This window comes from Odocoileus virginianus, chromosome 2 (assembly GCF_023699985.2).
Source record: "Odocoileus virginianus isolate 20LAN1187 ecotype Illinois chromosome 2, Ovbor_1.2, whole genome shotgun sequence".
Taxonomy (NCBI): domain Eukaryota; kingdom Metazoa; phylum Chordata; class Mammalia; order Artiodactyla; family Cervidae; genus Odocoileus; species Odocoileus virginianus.
Window position 1 is genome coordinate 31,348,073 of NC_069675.1, and position 20,943 is coordinate 31,369,015.

The window sequence follows — 20,943 nt, forward strand, 5'->3', positions numbered from 1 at the left end:
CCAATGAAACGTCTGCATTCTGAGTTTCTTGGGAGAGGCTTGTGGATTCAGACCTCTTATAGGCAGGTTCACAGTAAATCCTAGGTTTTAGAGCTTATTCCTTCTAATGCATTGAAGCAGGAAGCAAGGATTAGCCTCACTTGGATCAAACTGTTGCCTTGGCATGTATTTCACCTGCTAAACCACTGGTGATTACCAAAGAAGGTGAATCTATACCAAATTTTTCAAATTAGGAATTCTGATTTACTAAACAAGTTACTCCACACATATGTAATATTTCTGTCTGAATTTCTCTAGATTTCATTTTCTATGAGAATTCTCTCAGTTCCTTAAGTGTACTTAGTCACTCCTTGCTCTGCTCCAGTTACATACCTCTATTAGAGCAGTGCAACTCACACTTGAATGTTCACACGAATCACCTGGGCTCCTGTGAAATGCAGATTCTGGTTCAGTAGGTGTGCCAGGGGAGGGGAGGTCTGCGAGTCTGCATCTCTAATGAGCTTGTAGGTGCTTCTGGTCTTCAGACCATATTTTGAACAGGAGAATATTGAAGGGAGACAAGATGGAAAAGCAGAAGAACTTGAGCTCACCTCCTCTCACAAAAACATCAAAAACATAACTAACTGCTAAACAACCACCAACAAGACTGGAATGTATTTAAAAAAAAAAATTCTACATTCAAAGACAAAGAAGATGCCATAACGAGATGGCAGAAGGGGTGTTTTCATTATATAATCAAAATCCATACTGACTGGGTGGGTGACCCACAAACTGGAAAATAATTATGTTGCAGAGGTTTTCCTGTGGAAGTGAGAGTGCTAAGCACCATGTCAGGCTCGCCTGCTTAGGAGTCTGGCATCAGGAGAAGGAGTTCCCAGGGCATTTGGTTTTGATGGCCAGCACGGCCTGAGTGTAGGAGCTCCTAGGACTGCTGGAAACAAAGATTCCATTGTTGGAAGGTGCACCCAAGGCAAACCATAAGTCCACAGAAGCCTGGGCCAGGCCTACCTGAGGGTCTTAGAGTCTCCCGGGGAGGCAGGGTTGCCCGTGGCCCATTGCTGGGGCAAGGACACTGGTGGTAGAGGCCCCAAGGAATATTCCTCAGTGTGAACCCTCCTAGAGGTCACCATTTTGGCCCTGAGACCTGGCCCCATTCAACAGCCTACAGGCCGAAGTTCTGGGGCACCTTAGGCCAAACAACCAATAGGGGGGGAACACAGCCCCACTCATCAACAGATAGGCTGCCTAAAGTTCTCTTGAGCTGAAAGCTACCTCCAGACATGCCTTTTGACATGGCCCTGCCCACCCAGTTCCAGCCACCAGTGGACAGGCAGTCACTAGCCCTTCCCACAAAACAGCCTTACAGACACCCAACCAACCTTACAACCTGGGGTTAGATACCAGAATCAAGAAGAACCACAATCCTGCAGCCTGCAGAATGGAGCCCACAAACACAGAAAGTTAGGCAAAATGAGACAGCAGAGAAATATATTCCAGATATATTCCTTCTTGTGTCAGAAGGAACAAGATAAAACCTCAGAAGAATAAAGTGAAATGGAGACAGGCAATCTACCTGAAAAATAAATCAGAATAACAACACTAAAGATAATCCAAGATCTTGGAAAAAGAATTGAGGCAAAGACTGAGAAGATATAAGACGTGTTTAACAAAGAGTTAGAAGATTTAAAGAACAAAGATAATACAATAACTGAAATGAAAATACACTAGAAGGAATCAATATCAGAATAAATGATTCAGAAGAATGAGTAAGTATGCTGGAAGACAGATTGGTAGAAATCACTGCCATGGAACAAAATGAATAAAAAAGAATAAAAAACAATGAAGACAGTTTAAGAGAAACTCTGGGACAACATTAAACACACCAACATTTGCACTATAGGGGTCCAGAAGGAACAAACTATTAAAGCACTGCTTAAATTGTAATAATCTGTACACATACCAACCATTTCCTCTTGTCCATGAGCTCCATGAAAACAAAGGTAAGGGAAGCATTGCAATAGATACCAACGTTGACCAGTTTGGAGTACAGTAAGTATCTTACTATACATTACCTGCAGTTCTCAAAACAACCCTGCAATGTCTGTTATCATGGTCTCATTTTACAGATGAAGAGGCCAAGTCTCAGATATAATAATCAACCTGATGATGGCAGACAGAACGCAATTCTGGGTCTATTTGTCTCCAAAGTCTGTGATCTTTCCACTGTTTCCACAGCCTCCTTCTGTTAATTTCTGTATACACACAGTCTAATAGTGTACTTGATGCTATAGAAAATGCTCCAAAGATGTGTTTGGTTGTGTGAATATTTTACCTGTAGATTCTCCTTTGCTCATATCATGTCCCTTGTATGGAATGCCCTCCCCGCTTCTAACTGAGATCCACCTCACTTCCTCTTGGCCTACTACAAGCATTACTGTGCTTGCCCTCTCCTCTGATTCACAAATGCCAACTGTTTACACCATACAGTGAGTACTTAAATTACTAGTTATCTTATCAACAACGTGTTTTATTCATTGGGTAAATAGTTTTTGAGTAGGTATTAAGCACAGAGCACTGTTGTAAGCACTCATGACAGGTCATGAAACAAAACAGACAATATTCCCTACTGCCCTAGGTCTTGGGAATCATTCTTCCAGGATGAAAACTCATTTGAGGACAGGGATCCAATCATTTCACTTTCCATATATCTCTGTTTTGTACATAGCAAGTGCCAATTAGTAATAGTCTAAGATTCAGATAACTTACCAGGCAAATATGTTCCTAATCTATAGGAGAGTCTTAAGCCCAAGGCCCTCTGTTTTTGTATAAGTGACCCTTGGAAGGTGGAACAATGCTTTCACAATGTTTCTTAATTCCCACTGGCAGTGTTTCAGGCCAGAAGTGGAGGTATTAAAGTCTCCTACCCAGTACATGTATCAGCTGGAGAAACAGAATTCACTAAAATTAAATCACAGCAGTTTTCAGTAAAAAGAAATTATCTTTTCAGAAATATAGAAACTGCAGGCAGAAAAGGCAACTCCATGAAAGGTCATCTCCACTGTTGAAGATGATCCCTTTCCTCCTTACACACTAAAACTCAAGACCAGGAACCTACTATTAATAAATAGGAAAAATCACATGCTTATCATTTCATAAATGTTTTTAATAAATGTTTTTAACCAAATCTGTGCTAGCTTAAATAGAGAAAAGGTAACTTCCTGGATTATTCAGAATGTTTTGTATTCTATAATATTTCATAAGCATCATTTTTTAAAGTCTGCTCATTCACTGAAGGTATACAAAGCTTTTCTCTTTAAAGCTGTGGACTTGATAAAATCTCATTAGGCGTGCTGGTCACATGTATTAATATATATCAGTATAGGATTTTGGCCTGAAGATGAGTGACTTAAACAAGAAAATAAGACTAAACTTGCTCTTTATCAATTCTTCCTCATATTTACAACTACCTATATTGAGAAAATTTGTATATATGAATTCATTTTGCATGTGTTCTAAAATATTTAAAATGAAAATAAAGAAAGCATGTGAATCTCAATTGGACTACTTTATTCAATATTAAGAGACTACATGATGCCATCTACGAATGGCAGACCATGGAAATTTAAGTGAGACAAAATTCTTGATCTTATTAATATGTGAATGTTGATAAGGAGAATACATCTTTACCTTAGATAAAATTTTTGTAAAATAGTTGTCATAATTCTTATTATGAGAGAATGGTAGGAGAACAAAAAATTTAATATAAAAACCCAGTACATAGTAAATGTTCAATAAGTTGTTGTATTCTGATCATATTAACAATTATATATCCCTAATCACTTGAGTTTTTTTAACCACTAAATACAATTGAAATACTATAAGTAATTACATTTAGTGTTTGGCTAAGCAAGTATACAGGCATGACCCTGAGTCAGTAAAATTTTTCAATTTAAAACAAAGTTGATATAAATAGATATCTAAATGGATTTATAAATAAATAGCTATACAAACATGAAAGAAATAGCAGATGTCTTTGCCTTGTGTTTCAGGATTAATTCAAAGTTTCCTTTTTCAAAGAGGAAGACATCCCATTAATCAGATTTCTTTCCCCAAGTTCTTCTTTTTAATAGGACTGGGCAGGAAAGGTCTTTGGCTAAAATATAGCTTAAGATTAGTGTTGTGTGACCGAGCTGTAGGCTGCATCCTAGAAGAGCCTTAAACATGAGTAAAAATAGGTTTGAGGGTTGGGAAAAGAAGAGAAAGAATATAGTGATAATGAATCACAAACTCTTGGAGCTCTAGGGACCTTAAAGACCAGGCAAACCTGATCTCTTATTTTATAATGGGGAAATTGAGGCCCCAAAACTCAAGGGACTTGTTTAAGGTCACATACTGGAATCTTGATGGAATGGCCCACATATAAATCATTCTTTACGAGTAAAGATAAAAAAGAAAAATGAAGATCTTACTAGATATGAGATCTTTGTTAATGAGAAGGGAAATCATAACTGGGGTACTGAATTGGGATCACATTTATAAGCAAGTGGAAAAGATAGGTAAAGGTGTGGAATATTTCAGGCAATGAAAAAGGATGCCATGTGAAGAACGTACTATCTCATATGAATGGCATATTTGACAATGGTTTTCTTGACTCAACTTTCTTTTAGGCTAAAACATGTATGCAGATAAGAATAATTTTATAGGTTCCAGTCCAAATAAATTATCAGAGTATTACTCCGAAAAACCACAAAGACTATTAATAGAAGGATATGCACTTGGAGTTAGTCATTTTTCTCATATTGAAGGGAAAATTTTGACTTGAACTTGATTTTTCATAGCATGATAGTGTGAATGGGAACTTTTCAAACATTTTTTAAGATTGCCGGCCCACTGAAGATGTTAATAATAAAAATGAAAATTTGTTATTTTATTTCAAATCACCATGAAAGAAGTATCTAAGATGGTTTGAAATCACCTCTTAAATCTAGTCATGACGCTTTACTTATGAAAATTCTTCAGGCAAACTTCCTTCATTCCATTAAATACAATTTTTGTTATATGGAAAGCATAGAACCAACAAGATGAGTTTAGAGATCATCTGGTCTAGCAGTTCTCAGATTGTGGGTGCATCAGAATTACCTGGAGGCTCTTATGATACAGATTTCATATAGCTCCATCCCACAGTTTCTAATTCAGGAGGTCTGGAATGTAGGAATATTTATTTCTAACAAATTCACAGGTTGTGTAGACAATGTTGGTCCAAGAAACACATTTTGGGAACCACTGATTTAGTCCAGACTGCTCATTTTACAATCTTCTTTTTTATTTAGGTAGACACATTCTAGTATTCTTGGAATTTTTTTTTTTTATACCCTTTCTCCACCTCTCCAACAACCAAGCAAGTTCTGTTTCTGAGGCTGTCACTATGGACTTCTGTGGTTTACAAAGACTGGGAGGTAGAAAATGTTGATCATCCTATTAAGCTGATATTAGGTAAATTCTCCTAAAATACTGAACCAGAGCAAGAAGGCCAAGTTACTCTCTTGTGCCTGGTATACTTGTATCACACAAATGCTATCTTCATCATATTTCCTATGAAAAGAAAAACGCAAGAACATTTTAAACCCCATCTATATAACATCACAGGGGGACTGGACTCTTCCAGAACTGTTGCAAAAGGAACATTTAGAGAATTCTTCAAGGACACTGGTGGACTCACTGAATCGGGGCACATAAGTGAAATATTATTATAGGAAAAATAGTATCATTTTCCTCACAGAGAGCTTATGTTATTGCTGGAAAAACACTCCAATATTGCAAAATCGTCAAGTTGAGCTAGAAAAGATCAAATAAGCAATGTAGCATTTCATAATGATGTGATTATTCCTGCAGGTATCAGCTAATTAGTGAGAAAAAAGAAAATTGAACAAAAAATTCTTGAAACAACTAAAGGTCTCAAAATTTGTTAGATTTAATGTGATAATATACCAATCAGGACATCAACAGAATTTAAAGAAAACAGAAAGTGATGCTTTTAAATCCATCTTCCATAGTATATGTACACACTCACACACTTACCCACATCCCCCTGGACAGACAGACAGACACAACTTTACTCAAAGCACTTTCTTTCTGGCTATGTAAGACTCTAATTCCACATGGTCTCTACTATTAGGAATAAGTGAGAGAGAGTGAAGTCGCTCAGTCGTGTCCGACTCTTTGCAACCCCATGGACTGTAGCCTACCAGGCTCCTCCATCCATGGGATTTTCCCGGCAAGAATACTGAAGTGGGTTGCCAGTTCCTTCTCCAGGAGATCTTCCTGACCCAGGGACTGAACCCGGGTCTCCCACATTGTAGGCAGACACTTTACCCTCTGAGCCACCAGGGGAAGCTCATTAGGAATAAAGATAATGAAAAATGTATTTACCCCTGCCAGCTATTGTATGATATGTGTACATATGTATTTTTAAAGAACATTAGGGATGGGCACACACATCAGTTAACTTGTAAATTACAGACTCTGGGTGATTATGATGTGTTTAGGTCCATTAATCGTAATCAGCGTACCACTCTGCTGAGGGTTGTTGGTAATGGGGTAAGTGATACCTGTGTGGGGGTGGGGGGGAAATCTCTGTACTTTCCTCTTAATTTGCTGTGAACCTAAAATGTCTCTAAGAAAATAGCCTTTTAAAATTCAGGTAACTAATGGAGGCTTCAAGAAACCAAGCTTCAAGTATTTCAGAACATTTACTGTGAAAAATAATACCAGAAAGAGCAGAATGGAATGAGAAATAGAGCTGGGAAACAAAGGCATAGACACATAAAAAGATACCTAGTAGACAGTAACTGGAGACTCAAAAGCTGATAAATCACCTGCTAAGTGAAGACTGTCTTACTCAGGATGAACTTGATCTGCGCTGGCTCACTTTGATGGGCTGAATTTTCTTAGGCAGAGTGGAAGTTGGGGGGGAGGTGGACAATCCGAGGGGGACTCGTTCAACAAAGGTGAACACTGTGAGAACATTCAGTGACTACACTGCGTGTGTGTACATGTTGGTATCAAAGAGTAAGCTTCTGAGCATATGTGGCACCGTGTACAGTTGTGTTTGTTGAGCAAGACTATGGAGAACCTTACATGTTGAGTGAAAGACTACAAGAATGCTAGGGAAGTGAATGTCAACAAAACCTACTGACAAGATTAGAAAAGGAGATGTTGGAGTTATGGAGACAGCATTTTCCCAGTGACCTTAAAACCATAAACAATACCTTGCACTGAAGTCCTACTCCACTTGGTTTTACATCAATACTGCTTTTCAGCATTAAAAATATATATATCATCATCATGATCACATACCTTGTAGACATTGGATTCCAGAAGAGAGACTGCTTTCACAACTCAGGCAGCAGTCTCTCATAGAACTCCATAGATCAATTTTAGTTTCATGAGATTTAACTTTAAGAACCTCAGGTTTTCATCTTTCACACTTCAACAACACTGAAAAAATGCTTCCAAGTTCTGATTTACAGAGTTATTGTCACTGGCAATAAAAGGAATGTGCCTGACACACCAAAATCCAGTTTAATTACTTCTGTGATGTCTCCTGTGGCTGAGAGGAAATGATACTTCTCTGACACTGTTTTGTTTTTAATTTAGTAAGATGGAGCACTTGTCCTGAATAGGACCTTGGAGAACAGATTTGTGATGGATGCCATGGAAGATGGACCCCACAGTTTCAGAACACAGCTTTACTCTGAGGGTGTGATGACTGCATGGATCCAGATCCTTCATTCTGGACTCCTTCATGGGCATTCAAAGGATCATCAGGGATTTGACATAGAAACACAGCTGGGATATTTATGCATCAAGTCATGACCCGGATAAGTATTGCAATCATATTCAGAGGCTTGCTTTTAACCAGCACTATTCCCAATGTCAGTGTTGTCCTGAGCTGCTGGAATCCAGATGAGACCTTGAAAGGTTCCCAACAGGAGATGCAAATATTAAAATACACTCTGTACCGTTTGAGTGATGAAACACAGCAAAATGCATTCTTTATTTTCCGCTACATACTCCATCTGTTTCTCTCCCTAAAGGGTCATATGTTATATATTTATAAGAAGCATTCACACCTACGTAAACACAGTTTCCACTGTCTCTGTCAAACACAGCCTCCTCCTTGTTCACGACCTAATTTTTTTAAAACATCCTTCTACATCCATCCGCTCATCCTTTTATGAAACTTGTTTCATTCTGAAATCATTTCAAGTTAAGAAACGCCTTTGTACCTTCCCATCTACCAAATCCTGGGGAGATTAAGCCTCAGGCTCTACAGGCCATTTTCTGAGAGATGTGAATCTAGATCATTAGGGTCATTAAAATCATATACTCCATAATACCTAGAGCTAGAAACCACCTTTGTACTTTATGCTACTGGAGAACGCTACCAGAGAAGTAATGATGTACAACAGCGCCAGCTACAGAGCAGACCATAATTCCTCCCCATAAAAGGTCCTTACATTTTAATTGCCACAGTAAATCTCATTAAAGAAACAGAATACTTTGTTCCGGGAAGGAAAAAGGATTGCTGGACTAGGTTCATTTTCTTCATGGTAACATTTTTTTCCCTACAACTAAAATTATTCGTTAAAGCAAGCACAACATTATTTTTATCATGATCTTTCTTCTGGACTCTGCACACTTCCATGGAATCTTTCTTTCTCTTCCCCACAAATACAAGCAGGCTTTGGTCCTGACTACTAATCCTTTAAGCACTTTTCATGGTTTGGGCTTCATACATTCTCTCATGTCATCCCTGTGAATCATTCAAAGACTTTAAAAGACCACACTGCTAACCTCTGGCTTCATTCTTTTTTTCTCCTTTCCACCTTAACACCATATAAAGAGAAACCTGAGATAAAATCAACATCATCAAACACTTGGTATCTATGCAGTGATCAGCACAATTATGAATTTTTGCTCCTCCTTTCCCATAATATATGTTGTGACTCTGATTCAAAGAAAATAATCTTGGGAAGTATTTTGCCTGACTTCATTATCAAGTATTAAATTATTATTTTTGAGAAACCCAGGCTGTCACAGAAACATCACAGAAAATTCCCATCTCTATTTCATAATGAGTATCTTTTTATAACAGAACTGAAAGTTAATGACAGTAGGCTTTAAACAGCTATGAATTTTTAACTCGTCTTTGGAAGCAGAAGTGAGAAGTTAAGGAGAAGAGCGTGTTTCATGCAACACAATTTAACATTATATGTAAGAATCAAGAGTCAGATGAGGTTGGAAAAAAGCAATTACAATGTTAAATATCAGTCATTACCAATTTCTCTGGGGAATTTTGCATCCGGGGAATTTCAGAATCTATCCCTTTCTGGGGAGAATTGTAGGTGCAAGTAAGACTATGAGCTTGAAGTTAGACAAACTTATATTCAAATTTTCTCTGTGAAAATTACTAGCCACTTTAGCATAAAGAAGATATTTAAACCACCAAAGCCTTGATAGCCTCACTTATAAAGTGAAAACAATATCTTGTGAATACTGAAAAGACAAGGTTTATAATATACAAATAATATACATATACTATGTATTATGTGATCCATATTAAAATATGTTGGTGTGATCCACATAAAATATTTTGTAGTTCTTCTTATGCACTTAGATTTATTCATAAGAACAAACTACATAAACAACTTATGCCTGATCCAACCACTTCCTTCCAAATTCAATGACAATTTTATTCTTTTTTTTAATCAAATATCTGCTTCACAATTTCAGTTCAGTTCAGTCACTCAGTTGTGTCCGACTCTTTGTGAATCCATGGACTGCAGCACGTCAGGCCTCCCGGTCTATCATTAACTCCCAGAGTTTACTCAAACTCATGTCCATTGAGTCGGTGATGCCATCCAACCATCTCATCCTCTGCCGTCCCCTTCTTCTTCCTCCTTCAATCTTTCCCAGCATCAGGGTCTTTTCCAATGACTCAATTTATTCTTTTTAGGCTTATACTCCTTTTAAAAGTTACCTCCAATAATCAGATTCCATAAAGTTGGAAAATTATCGAACATTTTACTTTCTTCACAGGCTTTCTTGGTTAGTAAATAAGTATTAAACTATTCATTGTTTATAATTGTTTGGTATCTACAGGTTTATGAGAATTTGCCATGATAAATCTTTGGTTTGTTCACAAGGGTTTTCAGTGCATCAATTCTGAGGAAGCAAAATCCAAAGTAAAACCTAAAGAAACTAAGTATGAAATGAGCACCTCAGATTCAAGCAGTCTCCCACCCCAGCCTCGATTCTGCACCCACGGTGTTGCTCTACTGAACGGCAAAGTCAGGGGCCTGAGCAGAATGCACTCACACAAAAAGAAAATTATTCAGACAAAGACTGGGGTCACAGAATTCTCTGAAATAGCAGCGAGTGAGAACCCGAACCACATAAACCCTAAGGATCGTTAACAAAGGAGACTGGTGAAAACTTCTCCCCATGGAGCAGAGATCCAGTGGGTTCTGGTGGGACATGACAGTATTACCACATCAAAGGCCACCTTCGCATTTATATAAGGCCTGTGGTGGAGCGCATCCATGTAAGAGCTGGATCAAGGTCCACAAAGTCAGATTTTTAAGCAAGCCAGAAAATTTAGAGAGTACTAGCAGAGGTAATGGACCTCCCTGATAGTTCAGTTGGTAAATAATCCGCCTGCAATGAGGGATCCCTGGCTTCAATCCCTGCATTAGGAAGATCCCCTGGAGAAGGGAAAGGCTACCCACTCTAGTATTCTGGCCTGGAGAATTCCATGGACTCATGGGGTCACAGAGTCAGACACAACTGACTGACTTTTGCTTTCATTTCACTTTCAGTGGAGGTAAAAAACAAACAAACAAACCAAAAACAAAACAAAACAAAACCCAACAACAATTAGACCTTCTTTTTTGACTTCTGGGGCCAAATTGGCACCAGTTACACCGAGCAAAAAGGCTACTTAGAATCATGGATCATTCAGCTGCTGAAAAATACAGGGAATTAATCTGGGTAATTCAAATACAGAAATAGTCTACACTTTCTACACTCTACTGTTTGGGGCTTTTCTTCCCACTTAAATTTTCTTATATAGATACAACTTAAAACTGTCATTTGATCACCCAATTGCAATATGAAGAGAGACTAATACTTCTTTTTATGCATTTACTTTTATGATGTCTATTACCAACCAGAAGAACAAAGATAAATTTATATAAAACAGCAGAAGATAGCACTTCTACTCTATAATACATTTTTCTATCATACATTATGCTTCCTGTTCTGTCTTTTATTTCATTTTCTGCCTCAGTATGAACAATATTTTAATCCTTTATGGTTTAACCTAATACAGGTCTGGCCCTAGATAGTTTTTCTAAAACATTATCAGTAAATATTACTTATGAATAGCTTTCAACAAGTTCAGGGCTGCCATTTATTATAGAAATGCTTGAATGATTCAAGGTTAATAAGATTCATCATACTCACAATGAGGATCTAGTTGTGGACACAGCTAATTGCTAAATTTTATTCAGCCATAAATGGCATCAGTAGCAAATCAGCTCACAGCTGAATACTACTGGCAGCTTTACATGGGAGAAAAATAATGTCACTTTGATTCAAGTTATTTTTATGTATGTTATGATTCATTTACAGTAGTTCTGATATTGATGCTCAGATGCTGGGTATTAGATTCTCTTTTCAAAGAACAAAAGAAGGTGAGAAACAAATCTGAAGACATTTTAAAATGTCCTGGTAACAAGTCACAGTTAAAGGTTTTCCATTCTTATCTTTCAGTGAACAATTCTAATTCTCATACAATGGATATGACAAATTCCTATCAGAAAGATTTTCTTTTGCCAAAGTTTAGAATTCTGAAAATAGTCTCTTAATGGCAGTGCCCACATCCTCCTAACACCAAAATAACAGCACTGTGATGTATTAATTCTTCATAGTAACAGGCACCATTGAAGCTGAACTGTAATTTGGCACACAACATTTCTACACTAATGTAATGTGACAGTGTTATTATGTTCACTATTTTCCATGTGATCATAGCCATATTCATCTTCCCCAATCTGACATTAAATTAGCAAGTGTGGTTACATTCTATTCTGAACCACAGGGAAGATACAGAAAGGGATTACTGTAGCACGGTGGTCTGATGACGGTGTGGGTGTGCATGCAAGCATGAATAGGTGATATGCAGATTTAATGCAGTGAATGTAAACTCTTAACACACATCTGGCATGCAGCATGCACTCAGAAAGCAGTTACATCCAAGAGAAAGTTCACAAACTTAAGTGATAAGTGCAAAAAGCAGTTGCTCTAAGATTTTAGACGAGGGGAAGCAGACCCAGCTCAGAGGACCTGGAAGTTTTCATGAGATGAAACAGTTTAGGTAAAGATTTAAAAATGAAATTACGTTTCTTCAAGCAGATATAGTGAAAGGAATGCATTCTAGGTGGAATGGGTACATTCCCCAGGAGGAGAAATTAGCATAAGCAATGGTGAAGAAATGGGAAAAGTGTAATGTTGCCCAAAACACTGGGTTAACTGCCAGTAACATGCCATATGGACAAGGTTTTTTTCAATAGATAAGAATAAAAAATGAAACCTAGGGTCAGACCGTGGAGCTTCATGAACTCCAAACTGATGAATTTGGAGAGAGTAGTGTCAGCCACTGAGGATATACTAGAAATCCTTACGAAAAATGCATGCATCTAGTCCACATTGATTTAGTGAGTTACCACTATCACCAGTACATGTAACATGAACATGCACATAGGTGCAAAACACTGGGCTGATCACACCTCCAGACCAAAAAAAGAATTACTGCTCCTGGGAGATAAGACCAAATATAAGTAACTATAAGGTAGAAAGTAATGGCTGATAAAATAACATAAACAAAGTTCTATAGAGGTCAAAGGGGGGAAAGCATTTTCTCTGTTAGGAGAGTCAGGAAGAGCTGGCGATATTTAAACTAGGGAGAACAGGAAGAAAGAACAAAACTGGTAAGGAGACATAGGATGGACTGGATGAGGGAGGATTAGAAGGGGGAAACTCAACCAGGATATTGCTACAATGAGCCAGAAAAATTATATCGGGGACCAAAAATATGGTATAGACATGGAAGAATTAAGGAGTTACATGCAGCACCCTACACACACGCACAAACACATACACCTTCAGAGCAATTATTTTTGTCAATGAGTAGGTTATTTAGATGGCAACTTTCCAGGAAAGACAGGGTTTCACAAACACTTTTCTTTAAAAATAGCCTTTGGCATCACTTAGCCTAAGTACCACTTGTTTGGAAAGATTCCTTTAACTTCATTAATTAGTATGATTTATCCAAGATTACACTTACAAGGGAAAAACGTATTCTCATCATCCCATTGTTAATTATGTCTCCAGGCTAACATAAATAAATTTTTCTAGTTACTCTAACTCTATGAAACTTATCAGAGATGATATTTAGAAGGTCTATGGGGGATTGGAGTAGGGGAATCTCATTTGCAATGTGCTGTTTTTTCTCTTTCCTTAAAAAACAGTTTTGTTTCTATTTTCCATTCTTTTTTTTATTTGTTTGTTTTCCATGCAGTTGACAGCTACAGTCACAGAAATTAAGGATAAATATCTAAACTGGAGAAGAAAATTTCATTAAGAAACAAAATGTCATATTTTGCTTTATTTAAAAATTAAAAGTCATCCTCCATACAGAAAAGGAGCTTGTTAAAATGGAATCACACTTGGCTTATGTGTATAACTTAAAGAAAAGCAGTGAGAGGCAGAGATAAGGTTTATTTTGATCAGTTTAAAGAGTGAAGAAACTGCAACATACCACATTTATTGCTTGTTAATTGCATGTCTTCAAGGTAACTGTCACTATAGTACAATAGTGACAACTTCTACAAATTGATATGAAAATAAGATTTGCTTTTAAATATTGATCTGTACCTACATAGCCTCACCACCAAAACACCAATGTATAAACCAGGAAAACTACTTCACATTCCCAGAAAACCCACAAAGAGGTAATGATTTAATCAAAATGCATGTATTCTGAGAGCCCTCCAAAGTCATTTTAATGCTGATTTGTGCAAGAGGCATATCAGGAGACCTAATGTCATTATTGAATGACAGTTACCTTATTTACAAGAAAATAACAAATAGCCGTATCATTGTCATCACCACTACTATCACCCAAGAGCAGCATTCAAATAATTTTCTGTAAAAAATGATCCGAAGACAGCATGATACTTAAGGAAGGATCTCCATATTCCTTTAGGAAATGTCTAGCAAATACATTGGAGACAGAAATGGCAACCCACTTCAGTATTCTTGCCTGGGAAATTCCATGGACAGAGAAGCCTGGCAGACTACAGTTCATGGTGTTGCAAAGAATCAGACATGCCTGAGCGGCTAACAACAGCAACAGCTAGCAGATAAACAGAGGAAATTAAATTCTTTATACTTAACTCATATAAGAGGATACACAATCTGACACAACCAAGAAACAACCATTGTGTAAAACATGGAAACTAAGCACAAAATTTGGCAGAGAAATTCTTTGCAAAATGGAAAATGGTTCCATGCAAAAAAAAAAAAAAAAAAAAAAAGCACTCAGCTACACATGTCAGGATCGTATTCAGGGTTTTAAAACTGTCATAATGAAATCATAGCAAATTATCAGTCTTCTGTTTGTCCTTGAAAGTAAGCTGGTTTTATTTTCTCTAGGGCAGGAGCAACTGCAAGAAGTTACTGTTCTATTTATATCCAAACATGTGTTTATTAAAAGGATATATAGGTTCTCTGATTTGCTTTGCTCTAGGTACATATAAGTAATTATTGAGTCTTTACATAAGGTTATTTATATAATTCCAAGTGTGGCTTAATGTTTGTAGGAGTGATTTGATTTTTAGAAATGCAGTGTTTGCAAATGTGTGATGGTTAGCATATATGCTTGTGGCTTCAAGTTTCTTGTAATTCTTGTAATAGAAAGGGTCACTGGTAGGATGAAGACTAAATAGTTCTCTTTCTGTTATGATGTGATCTTTACATGCCTCCTCCAAGGATTGTTTACTTTATATTAGTCACTTGTTCTTCCTACATTCACTGTCAGATAGGAGACTACTAGGCTACAACTCGATTCGATAACATATTTTAGTTTGACCCTATCTTCAACACATACACATATCTACTGACATGAACAGTCTCAAATAGATAAAGGTCAAAATGAACAAACTCTAGTCTTTCTTTAAATCCAAACTCAAGCTCAGCTTTCACCTGGAAGCCCAAACCTTCAATCACCTCACCTGCTCTCCCACCATCCCATCCTAGAGCTTTTCTTAAATGTAGTAGCATTTACAACTTTAGTATGGAATTCTATTTTACAACAGAAGGCTTTGTCAGATATATTTTCTCAATAGAGCAGAATGCCATGAGTTGTAGGAAACCCTTTTATCATATAGATGAAGTATTGTAAAGCAGTACCTATTGGAAAGTTAAGAAGCAGAACTTCATCCCACATGCCAGTTAGTTTGGTCTCAAAATTCAGACTGCTATCACATAAATTAGGCATTCACAGATATTCCATAATATATTGTGAATGCTGTGTTTCTTTACCATGCTTATATTGTGAGACTGAAGGGGAAAAAATACAAACACAAATGGCTAAAATATAAGGGAGGATAGTTGAAGGACAAAATTTAAACATACTGTCTGTTAACTTAAAAAATAGAATGGGCTTGAAAAGATGTAGAGAGAGAAAAAAATGAGACCTGTTAATTCACTAAAATTCCAGCTCTCAAGATATAATCTTATGAAATTAAATATTACTTAATAGAAAGCAACATGAGGCTCTTTCAAAAATTATGGAAGAAGTGTCACATAAAACAAAGGATAAAATTATTTTCAACAAGGTATCCACTAGCAGTTTAAAAAATTCCAACGAAGAGTCGAAGACCAAAGAATCAACCATTATCACAGATTTTGGCAAATGGCATCTTTGATTGATACTTTAGTATTTCAAACCTGTCCTTTCTGTAGGACCCAATGCTTGTTCTGGTTACAACCATTTAACTTATTCCTGAATAATATAAAGACTCGGAGCTTTAGCCTGGGGTATCAAATAGTAGCCGGAAGCAAAGGCAAGCGTGAGTCCACACGCAGGTACTCACGGTCATTGCAGAGTGGCCCGCTGAAGGAAGTCATGCTGCAGTCACAGCTGAAGCCATCCCACTGCTGCAAGCACACACCTTGGTTGGAACATGAGTCCTCCTGGCAGGTTGTGCTAGGCCCTGAAAAACAATCCAAGAGAAACTTGGGTTCTTTAAAAAAATCCAAAAATGTTTTACACAGGAGCAAGGTCACATACAGTAGTTGCCAACACCTCAAATTGCATGACCAAACTAGTTTGGAAAGTTCTAGTTCACACACCTGAATTAGGAACAGAGAAGTTGTCATATGAAGGTTTTCTGGAATTTCAAATATAGGACAAAATACGTTATAATAGTGAACTAAACCAACAAATAGTAAAAGCAAGCACATAGCTTCCAGTACGATCATGGTAGCAGGTAATCTCATTCCATGTTCAATAACTCTCTCTCACTGTTTAGATTTTAGAAAAATGCATGGAGCTCCTTAACTTCTGACCAATGGGGAGAGACACCATGAGAGATGGAGATTACACCTTTCATGAAACAGATAAAGATTGGCAAAAAAACTGAAGAGAGTTGTGTGAAAATGTCCTGCAAGTTTCTAGAAGTTTTCCTGCAGAAACTATGAATAAAGTTATGACTGTTGGTGTTTTGGATAGGTATGTTGGCAAGTATCAATTCACATGCTTTAACAATTTCATGCAATCAAACATAAAATTAAAAACTGTATAAATGACATGCCTCCATTTAACATACAAGTAAAAAGAACGCTAGTCTATTTCTAAGGAATCATAACTAGAACACTGAAAAACAAAGAACTAAAAGAATGATCAAAGCACTAAATGTAATCACTCTACAAACATATTCAAGACTGAAAGCCTTTATGCAAACTATGCTACAAAATAAAATTTCTTACACAGCATTCAAGAAGGGAAAAAATTAAATCTATACCCAAATAATGGTTACTGCAAAAATATAGAATATGTTATTTTGAGGTTTCCACTGTGTATTATGGGGTTTCAGTCTTGTTTTATACACACAGGGCTATCTACCTTGCAAGTCAGCTTTCATCAATGCAACTTTGTCAGCAAAATTAAAAAAAAAAGCAAAATATATTAAATGTTAGTAAGCAATACTGAAATGGGCAAACACAGAAGATTCAAAAAAGCATGCTGTTGTAAAGGGGGAGAGAAATGCTATGTAGAGCAAACAAATTAATAATTAACAGCCATAAATCTTAAGCCAAAAATGAGAAAGCAATAATTGATTAGAATTTCACTACATATGTATTCATAAAATGGTTAATTGAGCCAATGACATGTAATGAAGGAAAATTAAGAGGGCTTTTGCATGTTTTCCTCTCTTGGATAGATATGAATGCATTGCCAAAATGATTGCACTGCTTAGCTGAAGCATGCAGCCCCACTTATCATGTGTAGATACAATGTATATGATAGTCATTAGCAGATCCTTTCTATTTTTTTTTCCCCTCTGGGTCTTTTCTCTTACTATTGCAGTTAAGGTTTAAAACTGTAATGACAGCCATTCTCTGCCGACACATGGAACTTACAGTGACACCAAACTATCCAAATGTATACAACATCATTTAGAGTAGATGAAAGAAAAAGTAAAGAATGGAAGAAGCAAATTGCAATATAATTCCTCATCAAGAAAATTCCTTTACAAGATTGCAAGGTGGAGTATTTATCTTTGCTTTTACCACACTAGGTTTTTATTGCTTACAGGTCTCAGAGTTACATCTATATTTTCCCTACCTTTATAACTGTCTTCAACTCTTACAAACTGCCCTGTGAATATTTATTACAATAGAACCTCATTAATAAGGGTTATCTTAGAGATGGGTAGAAAGGGAACAACATCTATCTCAATACCTTTAGAGTATAAACTGAAGATATTTTCTAGCAAACACAATTTTAGGTTTTATGAAAACACAAAAATAGATACCAGACTAATTAGATGCTATTAACACTGAGAGCCTTTGAGGTAACTGCTTTAGTGATTACACGAGAGTTATCTGTAATTAGATTTTGTACAAACTGATGTTTTTATAAATGCCAATTTTAAACATCCTCCTTGCAAATATATTTCTATTAGAAATTTCTGAGGCACGGTATTCTTCATAAAAAGTACTGAATGTAGCCTAAACTATATGAATATTCAAACATTTAGAAATCAGTATTAACTACTAATTGTATCATCATAATCATAATCAATATAGTAATAACAACAAAATAATAGCTGCTTTTAATAATAATAATAGCTAGTTTTCTCACTTATTACATCAAAGAACCAAGGATCACTAAATTGCTCAGTTTTTGTTGTTTTTTTCAATCTGTGAGATTAAGATCTTTATTCCATGGTACTAAAGACTGAAATAATTAATGGTTGTTAAAAAAGAAAAATCTTAAAGCAGTATTTCTTAGTGCAGTCCTTTCTAAGCACAAGCCCAGCTTGGGTCAGGGGCAGTGTTATCAACAATACTGTTCCCCTGACTTGCTCAGCAGAAGGAAAGAGCAGAAACAAGACCTGAGGAAGAGCTATGCTTTGCTTTTATCTTTTTGTTTTTGTAAAAATTATCAGAAATAGAACTGTAAAATAATGCTAAACTCTAAAAATGGTAAAGTTGCAATTTTGAAAAATAACCTGCCTCTCCATATTGTACAACAGCTACTCAGAGTGCCTGCCAAGTCTTCATGTGAGCATAAAGATACGCTTTATTATTTTTTTATTATCACAACAGTTTTTTATATTTTCAGGTATTACAAGAGAATTCAGGCCTATGCCTGACAAGTCACATTTTTCAAAGAACTCACCTTCTAGAACAATATTTAAACCCTGGCAGCCTTTTGCACGAGACAAAGCCCTGGATTTTTCTTTTTAGTTCTATAATGTTCTTTTTATTTTATCACTGAATAAAAATGGGAGCAAGCCACAAAGACTTTTGCACTAAGTGTTTGAAAATAAGGATATTTTTGAAAAGGAAAGGAAAGTGAAGGTAAACTACAATGTCTAGAAACCAAAGAAACAATAGAAAAAGGTGCTTAGGTGTCTGGGCTTTCAAATAAGGCAAACTTGGGTTCAAAGCTTCCACCATCCACTTGCTGTGTGACATTAGGAAGATCACGTTACATCTGTAAGGCTCAAATTGTTTTTTAGTTCAGTCGCTAAGTCATATTTGACTCTTTTGCAACTTCATGGACCGCAGCTTGCCAGGCTCCTCTGTCCATGGATTTTCCCAGGCAAGAATACTGGAGTAGATTGCCATTTTCTTCTCCAGGGGCTCTTCCTGACCCAGGGATGGAACCTGCCTCAAGGCTCAATTTACTCCTCTAAAATAATCCAATAATACCTAGCTGTTAGAGTCTTGAGAATTAAATGAAACTGCATAAATATATAAACTTATTGTTATCAGTGCTTGATCAATGGTAGCTTTAATAATGAAGCATTTCTGGAGCTTATAATGCAGTTAAAGAGTTGAATGTTATGAGTCAATGCAAGTGTCTAAGAGCAGATTCACTGACTTCATGTACAGAAGTTATCTTGACTCAGTATTGAGCTTAATTGAGTCTGATTATTGGTGCATTGCCAGTCTCTATTTTCTCTTATCTAAGCAGGTCAATGCCTTTCCAGGTAATAATTTTCAGAGTTTGTTGTAAGGCCAAAAGCATCAGCATAAGTTAGGAACTTGCTAGAAACATAAATTCTAGAGTCTCATCCTAGATCTACCAAACCAAAAACTTTGAGGGTATTGTCAAGTGACATGGGTTTTAACAATTCTCCAGGTGATTTGAACACTTGCTCAGGTTGAGAAACATTAATGTAAAGAGAAAAGCACAATGTAAGCTCCATCTGCAAGCTAACATTGTGTCATGTAAATAAAATCAACTATTACTCACTGAAATAAGTTAGAGAGAAAGGCAGCAAGTGATTATTGTGAGAAAACCAATGGCTTCTCACATGAAAGAAGCTTAGAGATGTGTGGGTCTTGTTGGGTGGACATGGTGGAAAATCATGGGAAGATATTATAACTAAGTGATGTCAAATTTATACTATTTCTGTTAATATTAAAATGGGGGTTTAGTGATTCTGATGCAATTTGAACTCAAAACCCCATAAGACAATCATTTTTAGAGAAACAATTCATGGAATATCTAGAAATTGATCATGAGAAATGTGTGCATTTCATCAATTACACCTATGACAGGCACATCTGAGATTATTCCGAGGGACCACAGAGAACAGAAATAACCATAAATTAAAAACTGTTAATCTTGATGTTGGAGTGAAAAAAATAGGGAAGTATTAAGGCAGGAAGGCAGGAACATGTCAACATTTTTAAAATAAAGGAAAAGGGGGTAAGAGAGGGTGAGGATTATTAAAGCTCAGATATTAAAGCAAACTAGATAAAGTAAGGAAGGAAACTGCTATAATCTACTGAATGATTTCAGATAATCAAACCATAGTTTACAATTACTCAAGAGGATTCCAATCAATCATATTAACCAATTTGCTCATTAGATTATGATGGAAAATAACACCGAATTTTATTCTGTAAATACACTTTCTCAGTACGTTTCTCATTAATTTTCCCTCCCACTCACCCACTTGCATTATGTGCCAGTGGTGGGAGGTCATGTGTGTGTGTCTGTTTTTCTATCTTGTGAGTGTTTAGCTGCGAATGTGTCTCTGTCTGTCTGCTCCCACCATCTCTTTATAGGTGAGA

The 20,943-nt window shown here is 36.6% G+C and overlaps 1 protein-coding gene across 22 annotated transcripts in view; it reads right to left on the reverse strand.

Annotated features, from left to right (window-relative positions):
• The window catches only part of NRXN1 (neurexin 1), a 1,158,212-nt gene that overhangs the window by 552,938 nt on the left and 584,331 nt on the right, over positions 1–20,943 (reverse strand). For 11 of the 22 annotated variants that reach the window (XM_070478134.1, XM_070478125.1, XM_070478138.1 and 8 more), the window contains 2 exons: positions 17,252–17,278; positions 16,221–16,340 (listed from right to left, as the gene is read on the reverse strand). In XM_070478134.1, coding sequence (XP_070334235.1) covers positions 16,221–16,340; positions 17,252–17,278 — 147 coding nt within the window. The remainder of the gene's footprint in view (positions 1–16,220; positions 16,341–17,251; positions 17,279–20,943) is intronic. The other 11 variants (XM_070478201.1, XM_070478178.1, XM_070478153.1 and 8 more) reach the window with 1 other exon arrangement.